The sequence below is a fragment of the Rhinoderma darwinii genome, chromosome 4 (assembly GCF_050947455.1).
Source record: "Rhinoderma darwinii isolate aRhiDar2 chromosome 4, aRhiDar2.hap1, whole genome shotgun sequence".
In the NCBI taxonomy this organism is placed as follows: Eukaryota; Metazoa; Chordata; class Amphibia; order Anura; family Rhinodermatidae; genus Rhinoderma; species Rhinoderma darwinii.
Window position 1 is genome coordinate 317,737,464 of NC_134690.1, and position 16,357 is coordinate 317,753,820.

Genomic DNA, 16,357 nt, shown 5'->3' on the forward strand with positions numbered 1-16,357 from the left:
TAAAACCACTTGCCTAGTATTCTGGAGGTCCCCCTCAACCCGACAAAACAGCTCTGACCCTTTTGAGGCATAAACCGCAAGACCTCTGTAGGTGCCCTATGGTATCTGCCAGCAAATTGTTAGCAGCAGATCCTTTAAGATTTGTAAGTTGCGAGGTGGAGCCACCATGAATCGGACTTTTTTTTCCAGCACATTCCACAGATGCTCAATAGGATTGAGATCTGGAAAATTTGGAAGCCAATAAACACTTTTAACTCTTTGTCATGTTCCTCAAACCATTCCTAAACAATTTATGCAGTGTGGCAGGACGCATTATTCTGATAAAGGTAGCCACTGCTATTAGGGAATACCGTTGCCATCAAGGGGTGTATTTGGTCTGCAACAATGTTTAGGTATGTGGTATGTGTCAAAGTAACATTCACATAAATGCCAGGACCCAAAGTTTCCCAGCAGAAAATTGCCCAGAGCATCACACTGCCTCTGCCGGTTTGCCTTAATCCTCGTGCCATCTCTTTATCAGACCAGGCCACCTTCTTCCATTGCTCCATGGTCCAGGTTTGATGCTCACGTGCCCATTGTAGGCGCTTCAGCAATAGACAGAGGTCAGCATGGGCACGCTGACCTGTCTGTGCCTATATAGCCGCAAACACAGCAAGCTGCGATGCACTGCATTAACTTTTTTCAGCAATTTTTGCTTTAGTCGCTCTTCTGTGGGATCGAACCAGATAGGCTAACATTCGCTCACCCCACACATCGTTGATCCTCTGGTGCCAATGACCCTGCCGCCAGTTCACCGGTTGTCCTTCCTTAAACTACTTTTGGTAGGTACTAACCACTGTATACCGAAAACACCCCACAAAACCTACCGTTTTGGAGAGGCTCTGACCCAGCCATCTATTAATAAGAATTTATCACTCAGATGCTTAAATCTACCCAATTTTCCTGCTTTCAACACAACAACTGACTGTTCAATTGCTGCCTAATATATTCCACCCCTAGATTGGTATCATAGTAACATGATAATCAATTAATCAATGTTATTTACTTAACCTGTCAGTGGTTTTAATATTATAGCTTAGGGCAGGGGTCTCAAACTCGGCCGGGTAAGTGGGACGCATATAAAAAAAATGGGAAGTTGACGGGCCGCATTACTTTCAAATTTGATACTATACAAAATTATTGTTAATAAATTAGTTATTTGAACTTCTATAACACTACATTACTATAATAATAGCGCTAGGTTTAAAATGTGAGATATTTCTCCACGTGCTTATTTCAACAATCCAGCTTTCCAGTTTAAGTGTCGCTAAATGCAGTCCGGCGGCTCAGTTAGCACACATGTCAAGATTGGGCAGCCCTTTTTTAGATGCTGCCGTAGTGCCCTCTGTGGATGCTGCCGCAGTGCCCTCTGTGGATGCTGCCACAGTGCCCTCTGTAGAGGCTGCCACAGTGCCCTCTGTAGAGGCTGCCACAGTGCCCTCTGTAGAGGCTGCCCAGTGCCCTCTGTACATTCTGCCACAGTGATGTCAGGGGATTGCCCAGAGCTGGAGTCCCGGAGCAGAGCCGCTTCTGGCACTCTGCCTGGGATTCCAGCTCTGCTCCTGACATCACTGTCCATATATGGACAGAGATGTCAGGGGCAACCCCAGAGCTGGAGTCCCAGGCAGAACGCTAGTAGGCGCTTCCTGGGACTCCAGCTGTGCTCCTGACATCACTGGGACTCCTGCTCTGGGGAAGCCCCTGACATCATTGTCGATGTATGGACAGCGATGTCAGAGGCTTCCCCAGAGTCCCGGAGCAGAGCCTATACTAGCGCTCTGCCCGGGACTCCGCTCTGGGGAAGACCCTGACACACTGTCCACATATGGGCAGCGATGTCAGGGAAATCCACAGAGTCCCGGAGCAGAGCCTGTACTAGCGCTCTGCCCGGGACTCAGGCTCTGGGGAAGCCCCAGACATCGCTGTTCATATGTGGACAGCGATGTCAGGGAATTCCACAGAGCCCAGGAGCAGAGCCGACACCAGCGCTCTGCTCCGCTCTGGACAAGACCCTGACACACTGTCCATATATGGGCAGCGATGTCAGGGAATTCCAGAGTCTCGGAGCAGAGCCGATACTAGCGGCTCTGTGTCCCGCGGGCCACAGATGACAGCCCCAGGGGCCGCATGCGGCCCGCGGGCCGCGTGCTTGAGACCCCTGGCTTAGGGCATGTTCACATCAGCGTTGGCTTTCCGTTCCGGTGAACCCCGCAACGGAAAGTCAAACTGAAACCACAGCTTCCGTTTCAGTCACCACATTCACCCAACGGAAACCTCCGACTGAACCCCGGAACGGAAAGCCAACACTAATGTGAACAGGCGCTTATTGGTATAAGCTATTTGGACAAAAGTATTGGGACACCTACACATTACACCTACAGGAAATTTTATTACATCCCATTCTATATCTAAAGGCAATAATTAGTAGTTGGTCCCCCTTTGCAACTAAAACAGCCACTACTCTTCAAGGATGGCTTTCTACAAGATTTTACCATTTTTCTGTGACAATTTTTTCCCATTTATTCTGAAGAACATTTGTGAGGTCAGACACTGATGTTGGACAAGAGGTCCTAGTTAGCAAACTCTGCTCTAATTTACCCCAAAGGTGTTTGATGAGATTGAAGTTAGGGCTCTGTCCAGGCCAGTCAAGTTCTCCCACACTAAACCATGCCTTTATGGACCTTTCTTTGTACACTAGGGCACAATCATGCTGGAACAGAAAAGGGCCTTCCCCAAACTGTTCCCACAAAGTTGGAAGCAAACAATTGTCCAAAATGTCTTGGTATGCTGAAGCATTAAGATTTCCCTTCACTAGAACTAGGACCTAGGCCAACACCTGAAAAACAACCCCATAGAATTATCCCTCCTCCAGTGCAGTCAGGCAGGTAAAGTTCTACAGGCATTCACTAAACCAAGACTCGTTCATCAGACTGCAAGAGAAGCGTGATTAATCAAGCCACATAACTCTTTTCCACTGCTCTAATGTCCAGTGGCGGGGTGCTTTAGACCACCCCATCTGATGCTTGGCATTGTGCTGGTGATGTAAGACTTGCATGCAGCTGCTCAGCCATGGAAACTCATGCCATGAAGCTCCCGGCGCACAGTTTTTGTGCGGATAGTAATGCTAGAGGAGTTTTCGAACTGTGCAGTTTTTGAGTAAACCGGGTGTTGGCGACTTTTATGCACTATACAAGGTCTCAGTATTGTGAGAAACTGGACATGGACCGCACATCCACAATATATACATTGAGCCGCTAGGCATAATTAAGAAACATGAACATGAGGTCATTTGTTAACATTTTGATCAAACTGTATAAGCCCACTTGCTACTTTAAGGTGACTTCCTTCAAAGTGGGTCCCTACTCTATCGGTTGCAGCACCGAATTGTGGCCACTGCCACCACAGCACCGCTCCTGCAGAGGGAGCAACCCAGAGGCCAAAAAGCACCCATTCTATCAGGCTGTGTCAAGCCTCCTTGGCTCTGGGCCACGTCCCCCACAAGTACAGCACTACAGCAACAGATACCACCCCACAGCACCACAACACGTGAACAGATGGAATAAGCACACCTTACCATGCGCTCCCAGTGGCCAACTGAGAGAACAAGCAAGAGCAGAAACACTTATGAGGTCATTCCTAAATTAAAATCAGCTGGGTCACCGATAGAGTAGGAACCCACTTTGAAAGAGGTCGCCTTGAATTGGCAAATGGGCTTATACAGTTTGATCAAAATGTTAACAAAGAACCTCATGTTCATAAATTATGCCTAGCTCAGCTCAATGTATATTTTGTGCATCTGCGGTCCATGTCTAGTTTCTCACAATACTGATATAATATAGTCTATCCTCCTCAATTTCTTGTTTTTACCTGGCACCAGCACTCCACACATTTGACCCAGCTGATTTAAATTTGGGAATGACCTCATCAAGTGTTTCTGCTCTTGCTTGTGCTCCCAGTTGGCCACTGGGAGTGCATGGTAAGGTGAGCTTATTCCATCTGTTCACATGTTGTGGTGCTGTGGGGTGGTATCTGTTGCTGTAGTGCTGTACTTGTGGGAGGACGTGGCCCAGAGCAAAGGAACCTTGGCACTGATAGCATAGGTGCAGTGGCCACCATGCGGTGCTGCAACCGATAGAGGCAGGACACACTTTAAAAGAGGTCACCTTGAAGTTGACAGTTTGATTAAAATGTTAACAAAGAACCTCATGTTCATGTTTATAAATTATGCCTAGTGGCTCAGCTCAACATATATATTGTGGATGTGCGGTCCATGTCTAGTTTCTCAGAATACTGATACTATACAAGGTCTGCCACTTCATTGCTGAGTTTCTGTGGTTTCTAAACACTTCCACTTCGCAAAAATACCACTCACTGTTGATCATAGAATATCTAGAAGGGAAGAAAATTCACGAACTGACTTGTTACAAAGATGGCATCTATAACAGTACCACAATCAAATTCAGTGAGCTTTTTAGAACAACCCATTCATTCACACATGTGTGTAAAGGCAGACTGCATGGATAGGTGTTTGATTTATTACACCTTGGGCAATAGGACTGATTGAAACACTTGAATTCAATGGATAAGAGATGTGTCCCTAAACTTTTGCCCATATAGTGTATTTTTAACATATTGCCGCAGGTTACATGTTCAGACATTCCACACGCCTGCCTCATTTGTTGGTTATATTGTTGCCCGAAAGACTGGCTTTTTACTACCAGAAATTGACAAGACAAATAATAAAACTCAAACTAAACTTACTTGCGCTATTCCCATGAGATGTTAAAATCGTTTTATACCAAGATATCAATAAATATAGATCCTAACCATTCCTGGACAAACAATTCCTGCCGGAGGGTGGATGAAGAAGAATTGCTTAAACAAGATTGTTCTGTAAAATTGTTTTTATTGACTAATTCAGGATTTTAAATGTATCGAGTTTCCTACAGAGCTAGTGAAAAAGTGAGGCAGACAGATATAAATGAAATATTCTGACTGGTTTTATAGAGAAGGGAGCTCAGTATCGAAGAGAATGCCATGGGAATCGAATACACTAAAAAGCATCCTTGCCACACATTTTACAGAACAAATTGATAGTGACTTCCAATGACCTTGAAGATCTATTATATAATCTTCCTTGCTTCTGCATTGTGTAATTAGTCAAAGCTTGAGTGATAACACACAAAGAGGTAAACAGATCAGGACAGGAAAAAATAAGTGAGAGAGCAGGCAATATAGAAGAGACATTATAGGTGGTATCCATATTGACAGCATAATGATATGGCATCACACCTAGTACATACCATATTCTACATATTTATCAATTGCTTATCTTGGGAAGGTTGTTACTACTTTTCACCATTCCATTAATATAATTATTTGGAAAAGCTGTGAACTACAATTATTTTAGGCATGAATGATTGAAACTGTTCTGGTAAAGACATGATGCTATAATACTTTAAATGACCTTCATACTGCTGTGCAGATATATTAAATATATAAGGGGGTTAATTTGTTAGACGTGTTTCCAAGCAACCAAATGTACCCGACACTGTCTACACTGAAGGTGAGGCAATATTTTATTGCAGCTATGAAGTAAGGTGAACTCATTTTGAAAGACAAACAAGATACAAATGAAATCATTTTATTCCAACCAAAGCTGATAAATAAATCATAAGTAAATAAAGTTTTTCTTTGTTATGCAAGGCTTCTTTGAGAGTCTGTAAAGTTAGTTTCCCAAACTTTGACTGACACTCAACTACACCAATTTTCCCAGAACAGTAATGTTTTTTTCCAACATTGCTTAGGCATCTAGGACCGTTAATGGTGCCCAAAATGGTACCATTATCTTTAGAGGTCATCATTTAGGACTAGCTATACCATTGGCGCTATTTTGCAGGAAATAATAAATTGCAATTTGCGAAGATATCATTACCAGAACTGTTCCCCATCTACTGGAGCACTTAGACCAACGGAAATGATTTAAAAAAAAACGCTACAAGGGGAATTCCATAATAAAGTGCAGCTCTGATGTAGAGTATTTCATAATCTCTAATACAAGAGCAAGCTCGATATCGTGGTCCTTTGTAATGTTGAGCCTCATTTACCATAATTGATCAGAGCACATCCTGAACAGGTTAATGTCCTATAGAGCAGTGGGTGTTGTATTCAGTGAAATAGATGAATATGATACAAGACAGTAGAGAATAAAATATAAAAGATATTAGTAAAGGTGGAAAGACAGATGAAGTCATTGTAAAAGTCAAGATAAGAGATCTAGCCATTGTTTATTTAATGTGTTAAAAGTCAAGGTAAAGACGGGTACATCTGTAGATAGATAGATGATAGATAGATAGATAGATAGATAGATAGATAGATAGATAGACAGACAGACAGACAGACAGACAGACAGACAGACAGACAGACAGACAGATAGATAGATAGATAGATAGATAGATAGATAGATAGATAGATAGATAGATAGATAGATGATAGATAGATAGATAGATAGATAGATAGATAGATAGATAGATAGATAGATAGATAGATAGATAGATAGATAGATAGATAGATAGATAGATAGATAGATAGATAGTCGTCCAAGAATAGGCAGCACTCCAAGTCACAGTGAAAAAAATGGCCTTTTTATTAGCCCTTGTGCAACGTTTCGGCTCTTACATATGGAGCCTTTTTCAAGCATACAAACCGTGTATAAAATGGTGAAATATATGGGGACCAGACAATTGGTCCCATTAACAAGTGATAAGCATAAAAGTAGAAAAATACAATAATACAATCATTGTATTTGTGAAAAAAATATATATGTATACAACATAGTGATAAATACACTTAGTCATCCCAATAAAAGTTGAAATCACTGTATACATAAGACATAAGTGCTAATTAGAGAGCACAACATTAACCCCTTACCGCACCAGGACGCACCGGTACGTCCTGTATTGAAGTGCTTTAAGGCACAGGGAGCAGTGCATCCTGGCTAAAAACTGTCACCCTGTCAAAGGACAAGGTGACAGAACTGTGCCGTCAACTGTTTATGACAGTTGATCGGCACAGTAAGACGGCAGGGGACCATTCACAGCGGTCTCCTGCCAGCGATCGCTGTGATTGGCCAGTCAAAGCAGACTGACCAATCAAAGCTCCATGACGTGTGTATGTGATGGCCTTGGCTCAGAAGCTGAGCCAGCGCTATCACCGCCGGGTGTCGGCTGTGCAACACCCCGCTGTAATGGCCAGGACTGGAGCTAGGCTCCGATCCGGCCGATTAACTCCTTCGATGCATCGATCAACGCGATCGATGCATCAAAGTGTCTTGTAGCCTGTCGGCAACCACGATGGTTGCCACGGGCGCGGGTGTCAGCTGTTTGTCACAGCTGACATCGTTCCCTAACGGCCAGGACCGGAGCTAGGCTCCGATCCGGCCGATTAACCCCTTAGATGCAGCTTTGGCTGCATCTAAGTGATTAGATCGTACCCTATGGTTGCTAATGACAACCATCGGCACCCGCGGGTGTTCCGATGGTTGCTATGGCAACCGTAGCCTAACAATCGCTTCCTAATACGGAAGCCTATTAGGCCCCGCCGGGAGGCGAAGCCTAACAGGCTTGCTGTCAGTGAATAGCTGACAGCTCTAATACACTGCACTATGTAGGTAGTGCAGTGTATTAGAATAGCGATCAGGGCTTCATGCCTTCAAGTTCCCTAGTGGGACAAAAAAAAAGGTAAAACAAGTTAATAAAAATGATGTCAAAAAGTTAAAAAAAATAAGTTTCATGTTAAAAAACACTATAACAGCCTTTTTTCCTATAATAAGACTTTTATTATAGGAAAAAACAAAAAACATAAAAAAAAGTACACATATGTGGTATCCCCGCGTCCGTAACGACCCAAACTATAAAAATATCACGCTATTTTACCCGTACGGTGAACACCGTAAAAAATTAAATAAAAAACGATTCCAGAATAGCTGTTTGTTAGTCACGGGTAGTGACTAAACAGAATAAAAAAAGGGATCTAAAAGTTGCATGTACCCCAAAATTATACCATTAAAAACTGCAGCCCGTCCTGCAAAAAACAAGCCCCCCGACCGCTTTTTTGACGGAAAAATAAAAAAAGTTATGGCTCTCTGAATATGGTGACACCAAAAATAAATTATTGGAAACAAAAGTGATTTTATCATGCAGACGCTGCAAAACATAAGAAAAACTATATATATCTGGAATCACCGTAATCGTACCGACCCGCAGAATAACGTAAAATTGTCATTCATAGCGCATGGCGAACGCTGTAAAAAAAAACAAAAAAAAACATCAGAATTGCAGGTTTTTGGTCACCTTGCTTGCCCAAAAAAATGAAATACAAAGTGATCAAAAAATCGCATGTACCCCAAAATGGTACCAATGAAATATACAGATTGTACCGCAACAAATAAGCCCTCACCCAGCTTTGATGGAGAAAAAATAAAGACGTTTTGGCTCTCAGAATATGGCGATGCAAAATGTGCAGAGTGTCTAAAAGCAGATAAGATTGGGCACCATTTATCAGTGCGACACTAACCACACATCTGTGGATAATTATTTATTTACCCCATTATTATACCCTCTTATTATACCCTCATGTACTCCGCACAGCTTACATATGCCCCCTCATTATAAACTGAAATACCAGCAAAACCCCAAATGAAACAACTAGCGAGCAAAATCCACGCTCCAAAAGCCAAATGGCGCTCCCTCCCTTCTGAGCCCTGCAGCGTGCCCAATCAGCAGTGTACGTCCACATATATGGCATCGCCATACCCGGGAGAACCCGCTTAACCGTTTGAGGTATTTGTCTTCAGTGGCACGAACTGGGCACAAAATATTGTGCACTAAAATGGCACATACCTGTGGAAATTTGCAATTTTCACTTTGCACCATCCACTGAGCATTCATTTTTAATAGAAAAAAAAAACCTGTGTGGTAAAAATGCCTTCAGGGGTGCAGTTTCCAAAATGGGGGTCACTACTTGGGGGTTTGTTTTACTATTTGACCCCAGAGCTGTGGGCTAATGCTGCGAAAATCACCAAAATAGGTCTCACATGCGCCTTTCACTCCTAAGCCCTGTCTTATGTCCAGGCAAATTATAAATGCCTTGAGGGTGTAGTTTACAAAATGGGGCCACTTCTCAGGCTTTTACGCTCTACTCTAGTACCTAAGGGAGCTCTGCAAATGCGACATGGCGCCCGTACACCAGTCCAGCAAAATCTGTGCTCTAAAAGCCACATGGCACTCCTTCCATTTTGAGCTCTGCCATGGGCCCAAACAGCAGTTTAGGGCCACACATGGGGTATTGCCGTACTCGGGAGAAATTGGGTAACAAATGATGTGTTGTTTTTTCTCCTATTACCCCTTGTGGGAAAAAATATTGGGTGCAAAACTATATATTTTTGTGAAAAAAAAAAATTTTCATTTTCACTGCCTCATTCTAATACAATCTATGAAACACCTGTGGGATCAAAATGCTCAGTACACCCCTAGATGATTACCCTGAGGGGTAAAGTTTCCAAAATGGAGTCACTTCTCAGGGGTTTCTACTGTACGGGTACTTCAGGGGCTCTGCAAATGCGACATGGCGCCCAAAAAACAATCAACCAAAATCTACATGCCAAGTAGCACTCCTGCCATTCTGAGCCCTGCTTTGTATCCAAGCAGCAGTTTATGACCACATATGGGGTATTGCCGTACTCGGGAGAAATTGCTTTACAATTGTTGGGGCGCTTTTTCTCCTTTATTCCTTGTGAAAATGAAAACAATTCAACATTTTAGTCGAAAGAATGTAGATTTTCATTTTCACTGCATAATCCTAATAATTCAGCAAAAAAACTGTGGGATCAAAATGCTCACTATACCGCTAGATGAATTCCACGAGGGGTATAGTTTCCCAAATGGGGTCACTTTTGCCGGGTTTGCACTATTTTGGCCCCTCAGTGGCTTTGCAAATGTGACATGGGGCCGCAAACCATTCCAGCAAAACTTGAGCTCCGAAAGTCAAATGGCGCTCTGTCCTTTCTAACTTCCGCCATGTGTCCAAACAGAAGTTTATTACCACATATGCTAACTAAACCCCTAGAAAAATTCCCTGAGGGGTGTAGTTTCCAAAATGGGGTCACTTTTGGGGAGTTTCCACTGTTATGGTCCCTCCAGGGCTTTGCAAACACGACATGGCACCGAAAACCATTCCAGCAAAATCTGCGCTACAAAATCCAAATGGCCCTCGTTCCCTTCTGAGCCCTGCCGTGGGTCCAAACAGCAGTTTATTACCACATATGGGGTATTGCCATAATTGGGAGACATTGCTTTACAAATGTTGGGGTGCTTTTTCTCCTTTATTCCTTGTAAAAACTAAAACATCGTATGTTTTTTCAGAAAAAAAGTAGATTTTCATTTTCACAGACCAGTTCCAATAAATTTAGCAAAAAACCTGTGGGCTAAAAATGCTAACTTTACCTCTTGAAAAATTCCTTGAGGGTTGTAGTTTCCAAAATGGGGTCACTTTTGGGAGGTTTTTACACTGTTTTGGCACGACAAGACCTTTTCAAACCTGACATGGTGCCTAAAATATATTCTAATAAAATAGAGGCCCCAAAATCCACCAGGTGCTCCTTTGCTTCTGAGGTCGGTGTTTCAGTCCATTACCATACTAGGGCCATATGTGGGATATTTCTAAAAATTGCAGAATCTGGGCAATAAATATTGAGTTGCGTTTCTCTGGTAAAACCTTGTGTGTTACAGAAAAAACTGTATTACAAATGAATTTCGTAAAAAAAAATAGAAATTTGTAAATTTCACCTCTACTTTGCTTTATTTCCTGTGAAATGCCTAAAGGGTTAAAATAATTTCTGAATGCTGTTTTGAATACTTTGAGGTGTGCAGTTTTTAAAATGGGGTGTTTTATAGGGCGTTTCTAATATATAAGGCCCTCAAAGCCACTTCAGAACTGAACTGGTCCCTGAAAAAATAGCCTTTTGAAATTTTCTTGAAAATGCGAGAAATTGCTGCTAAAGTTCTAAGCCTTGTAACGTCCTAGAAAAATAAAAGCACGTTCAAAAAATGATGCAATCATAAAGTAGACATATAGGAAATGTTAACTAGTAAATATTTTGTGTGGTATTACGATCTGTTTTACAAGCAGATACATTACAATTTAGAAATCGCAGATTTTTGCAAATTTTCTCTAAATTTTGGTGTTTTTTACAAATAAATATTGAATTTAACGACGACATTTTTTCAGTATCATAAAGTACAACATGTAACGAGAAAACAATCTCAGAATCGCTTGGATAGGCAAAAGAATTCTGGAGTTATTACCACATAAAGTGACACATGTCAGATTTGCAAAAATCGGCTGTGTCCACAAGGCGAAAACAGGCTTAGACACTAAGGGGTTAAGTACTCACATGTGTAAACAATACATTACAAATTAAAAACATCTACCATATATGGTACCGTGGAACCATGTTCCAGTGTGTACTTCCGCGCATGCGCATAGTAGATTTGAGGCCAACAGTGGCCATTTTGGTAAAGTAGTCTAGATCTATGACTGTTGCGTTGCACCAAACGGCGCATGCGCAGAACAATATGTGTAACGAACTGTTTGTAACTATAGAAGGATGTAAATAACTATCCAGATGAGAGCTCCAGCTCAGGTATACATTTACCTAAATAACTATATTATATAGTATATGTTACGTTCCTCCGTGCATGCGTATAGAGATTAATGAGGCCAACAGTGGCCATATTGGTAACGAAATCTTTATCTAAGGCTATTGTGCTATATTAAGCAACGCATGCGTTGAACAATCCACGTAACGAACTCCTCATGACTAAAAAGATGTAAATAACGGTCTGGATAAAAACTGGCTCAAATATATATGTGACTAGATAACTGTAATGTATTGTATAATTTATATATACTTATAGAAAAATATGACATTTATAAAGTGATCAATTCATATATCAAGTAATAAATGAGTTAGTATTTCTTTAACAGAGAGCTCGTTCTTGAAAAACGTGAATGTAATAAACAGTCAATCCACTTTGTTAAAAAGAACGCTACTATAACGTGCAATGTGTATACTGGCAGAGAGCAATCGCATATATGTCTCAACAACATCAGAATAGAGTTTCAATAAAATTGTAATTACTATGTTTATACAACGTATCTTTATAGACAGTATTTTTAATAACAGCGCATAATATTGAAAAGTGTACGACATGCTTATGGACATTTTTACACACCGGGACAATGGGTCCAAAGTAGACATGGTAGGTACTTGATGAATTCTTTGTAGATGATCTGAAAGAGATATACAATAATAAAATATGCTAAATATTATATCAATTTTTAATACACTAGTTCATATACACAGAGGGTATATATCCATCGCATCCCTCCCTGTGGGCAAGCAAGTTTCTAAAGCACACCATGCGTGACAAAGTCAACATTGAGACCATTAGGTCTCAATGTTTGTAACCTTTCTATCCACTGTAATTCTTTATATTTGAGCAATTTTATACGATTACCTCCCCTGCGTGGAATAGGTATATGGTCTATCAAACAAACCCGTATTTCTCTCTCCGTATGTCCTGCCTCTGTATAGTGCTTGGATACCGGGAGATCCAACCATTTTGTCCGGATGGTATAACGATGTTGGTTTAACCGTATCTTAAATTCAAGGGAGGTTTCCCCAACGTACAGAAGATGACAAGGACACTCTAGGATATATATGACATGGTCAGATATACAATTCAAATAAAACCTTATGTCATATGACCGTTTAGTATGAGGATGGATATATTTTGGTCCTTTTTGTATCAAGGAACAATTTATACAATTAAGGCAGGGATAACAACCTGTATTACTCTTGGTAAAATAGGTTTGTCTGTTTGTTCTGCCAGGGCCTATATCGGAATTTACCAGTCTGTCTTGTAAATTGGGTGATCCCAAAATGAAAATAAGGGATTATTTTTAATTTCAGGAATATGTCTCAGCATGGGCCAATATTTTAATATGATTTTATTAATAGAGTCACTACTTTCAACAAATGTGGTAACAAAGGATATACGGGCAGGTAACAACATTTGTGTCTTGGTCTTTAACAGTGTATCCCCCTGCATTTGTTCCACTTTTGTCCTCTGATATTTAAGTGACAATGCTGGATAACCCCTACGAAGGAATTTATTTTCCATATTCTGGAGAGTACTGTCAACTTTGTTTTCTACACTAATGATGCGTTTAGCACGGATATAATGACTGATAGGGAGATTTTTTTTACCATGGAGCGCGGATGATTACTGTTAAATGTTAATAAGTTGTTCCTATCTGTGGTTTTTACAAAGAGTTCAGTAGTTAAACTATCCTCCTGGATATTAATGAATACATCAAAGAATTGAATAGATGTGTCCGAACTGACCAAAGTGAATTTGACCATAGGATCGATAGTATTTAGAAATGCATGAAAAAGTTGGAGCTCACTATCGTTGCCTGTCCAAATGAGGAAGACGTCATCTATGTATCTCCACAACCTCAGGACCCGACTGAAGTGGTGGGAAACATAGACGAACGTCTCCTCAAGGTATCTCATATATGTGTTTGCGTACGTGTTTGCATACGCTTGATATAGTACAATAGCCATAGATAAAGATTTTGTTACCAATATGGTCACTGTTGGCCTCATTAATCTCTATACGCATGCGCGGAGGAACGCAACATATACTATATAATATAGTTATTTAGGTAAATGTATACCTGAGCTGGAGCTTTCATCTGGATAGTTATTTACATCCTTCTATAGTTACAATCAGTTTGTTACACATATTGTTCTGCACATGCGCCGTTTGGTGTAATGCAACAGTCATAGATCTAGCATACTTTACCAAAATGGCCACTGTTGGCCTCAAATCTACTATGCGCATGCGCGAAAGTGCGCTTCATATTCATTGATATATGCCATATACAAGCGCCACCCAATTCCTAGGGCGCCGGAAATACACACTGGAACATGGATCCACGGTACCACTTGGTAAATGTTTTTAATTTGTAATGTATTGTTTGCACATGTGAGTACTTAATGTTGTAATCACTAATTAGCACTTATGTCTTTATGTATACAGTGATTTCAACTTTTATGGGATTTTAAGTGTATTTTTCACTATGTTGTAAATATATATATTTTTTTCACAATTACAATGATTGTATTATTGTATTTTTCTACTTTTATGCTGATCACTTGTTAATGGGACCAATTGTCTGGTCCCCATATATTTCACCATTTCATACACGGTTTGTATGCTTGAAAAAGGCTTCATATGTAAGAGCCGAAACGTTGCACAAGGGCTAATAAAAAGGCAATTTTTTTCACTATGACTTGGAGTGCTGCCTGTTCTTGGATGACTATAGGAGACTTGGAGTTGTGATCGAGCTCCTAGGGTGTGCACCTACCCATAACCTTGACTGGTGCTGCTGGACGGTGGACTAGATAGATAGATAGATAGATAGATAGATAGATAGATAGATAGATAGATAGATAGATAGATAGATAGATAGATAGATAGATAGATAGATAGATAGATAGATAGATAGATAGATAGATAGATAGATAGATAGATAGATAGATAGATAGATAGATAGATAGATAGAGTTATATCCAGGGCCGATTCTAGCTTTTCTGCTGCCTGAGGCAAAACTCGAAATGGTGCCCCCCTCCCCCATTTAGAAAAAATCATAAGAAATCCAAGTAGCCAACCTCTATTGTATCATTGACACTTGTAGATTGAAACAAAAAAATGAAAACTATGTAACATAAAAAATTTATACTGCTAACTCTTCTGTTTTTGGTAGGTTCCGCTGGACCGTTTGGTCTAAGTCATAGATTTGTTGGACTACTTCAGTGATCTATGTTTTTTGTAAAATAAAATGGTGAAAGAGGGATTCACCCTATCTGGTGGATAGGTCATCAGTTATCCGGTAGTGGACAACCCCTTTAAGTACTGTGTTATTTCTTTTTAGACTGTATGTGTCAAAATACTGCAATCAAGATTAGTGCCAACTCAGCCTCTGGGTACACACATCAGAAGCTATTTCTTCCATGCCATTAAATAACAGACTTCCACAGAAAGTGAAGTTGTCCCCACGGCTGTTTCCCTTTTTTTTCTGTTTTAAATTATTCCTGCCCCACAAATGTGCTTGTTTCTAGAGTAGAATAGAATAATGTTTCTTTAGTCTTCTTTACAGTTGCTTTCTGTTAATTAACTACTTCTGATTTCCTGCGTAACTGGGCAGCTCACCAAATACCTTTTATCCGTCATTACAAATAAGACTTCTCTGGTAGAGAATATTTCATCCTTTCCTTTTGTCGTTCAGTTCTAATGTCAGGGTTATCTCAAGAATTAAACAAATATTGGAGAATTACCTTCGTCATTTCATTTCTGCTCAGCATGACAACTGGGTGCAGCTTCTTCCTTGGGACAAGTTCTCGTACAACAATCACACAAGTAAATCTACTGCCTCTACTCCATTCTTCATTGTTTACAGCAAACATCCACGAATTCCACTTTCTGTTTCTGCTACATCTCAGGTGCCCGCAGCTAACTCTGAATCGGGAGACTTTCTTCAAATCTGGCAGCAGACCAGGTCCTCTATCCTACTGGCGATCGACCACATGAAGAGGAATGCTGATAGGAGAAGAAGGGAACCTCCTCAGTTTCTTTCTGTTACCAAAGTCTGGTTATCTTCAAAAAATATTTGTTTAAAAATCCCCTTACGAATTTGCTCCCAGGTTCCTTGCACCTTTCGAAGTCATGCAACAAATGAACCCTGAATCCTATAAGCTTTGGCTGCCTGCTATCCTCAGAATCCCCAACTCGTTTCATGTGTCCCTCTTGAAGCCTGTGGTTCTGAACAGATACAGTAAATCTCCTCATTCTGCAGTTGCTCCCAGCGGTTCTTCTGACAGATTTAAGGTGAAAGAGATTCTGGACTGCAAGAGGGTAGAAGGAAAGACGTTCTATATGGTGAACTGGAAAGGGATTGGCCTGAGGAGAGTTCTTGGGAGCCAGAAGAGAACATCAATGCCCCGGCCCTCATTCAAAAGTTCATCTTACGCTCTGGACCTAAGAAGAGGGGGCGTAAGGGGCGGGTACTGTTATGCCTGCGTTCGCTGACCACTGGCACATCCCACTTGCCGACAGCCACGACTGCAGGACTGTGTATTCATGGCGGCGTCTCCCTCCCCGGAGTCGCTGACAAACGCAGCTGCGGCTCT

At 41.1% G+C, this 16,357-nt stretch overlaps 1 protein-coding gene across 1 annotated transcript in view; it reads right to left on the minus strand.

The window, feature by feature from the left end:
• Positions 1-16,117, minus strand: part of LOC142759946 (uncharacterized) — a 47,350-nt gene extending 31,233 nt beyond the window's left edge. The window contains exons 1-2 of the mRNA XM_075862756.1: positions 15,506-16,117; positions 12,333-12,390 (exon numbers count right to left, since the gene is read on the minus strand). Coding sequence (XP_075718871.1) covers positions 12,333-12,390; positions 15,506-15,634 — 187 coding nt within the window. The 5' untranslated portion in view covers positions 15,635-16,117. The remainder of the gene's footprint in view (positions 1-12,332; positions 12,391-15,505) is intronic.
• Between the last annotated feature and the right edge of the window lie 240 nt (positions 16,118-16,357).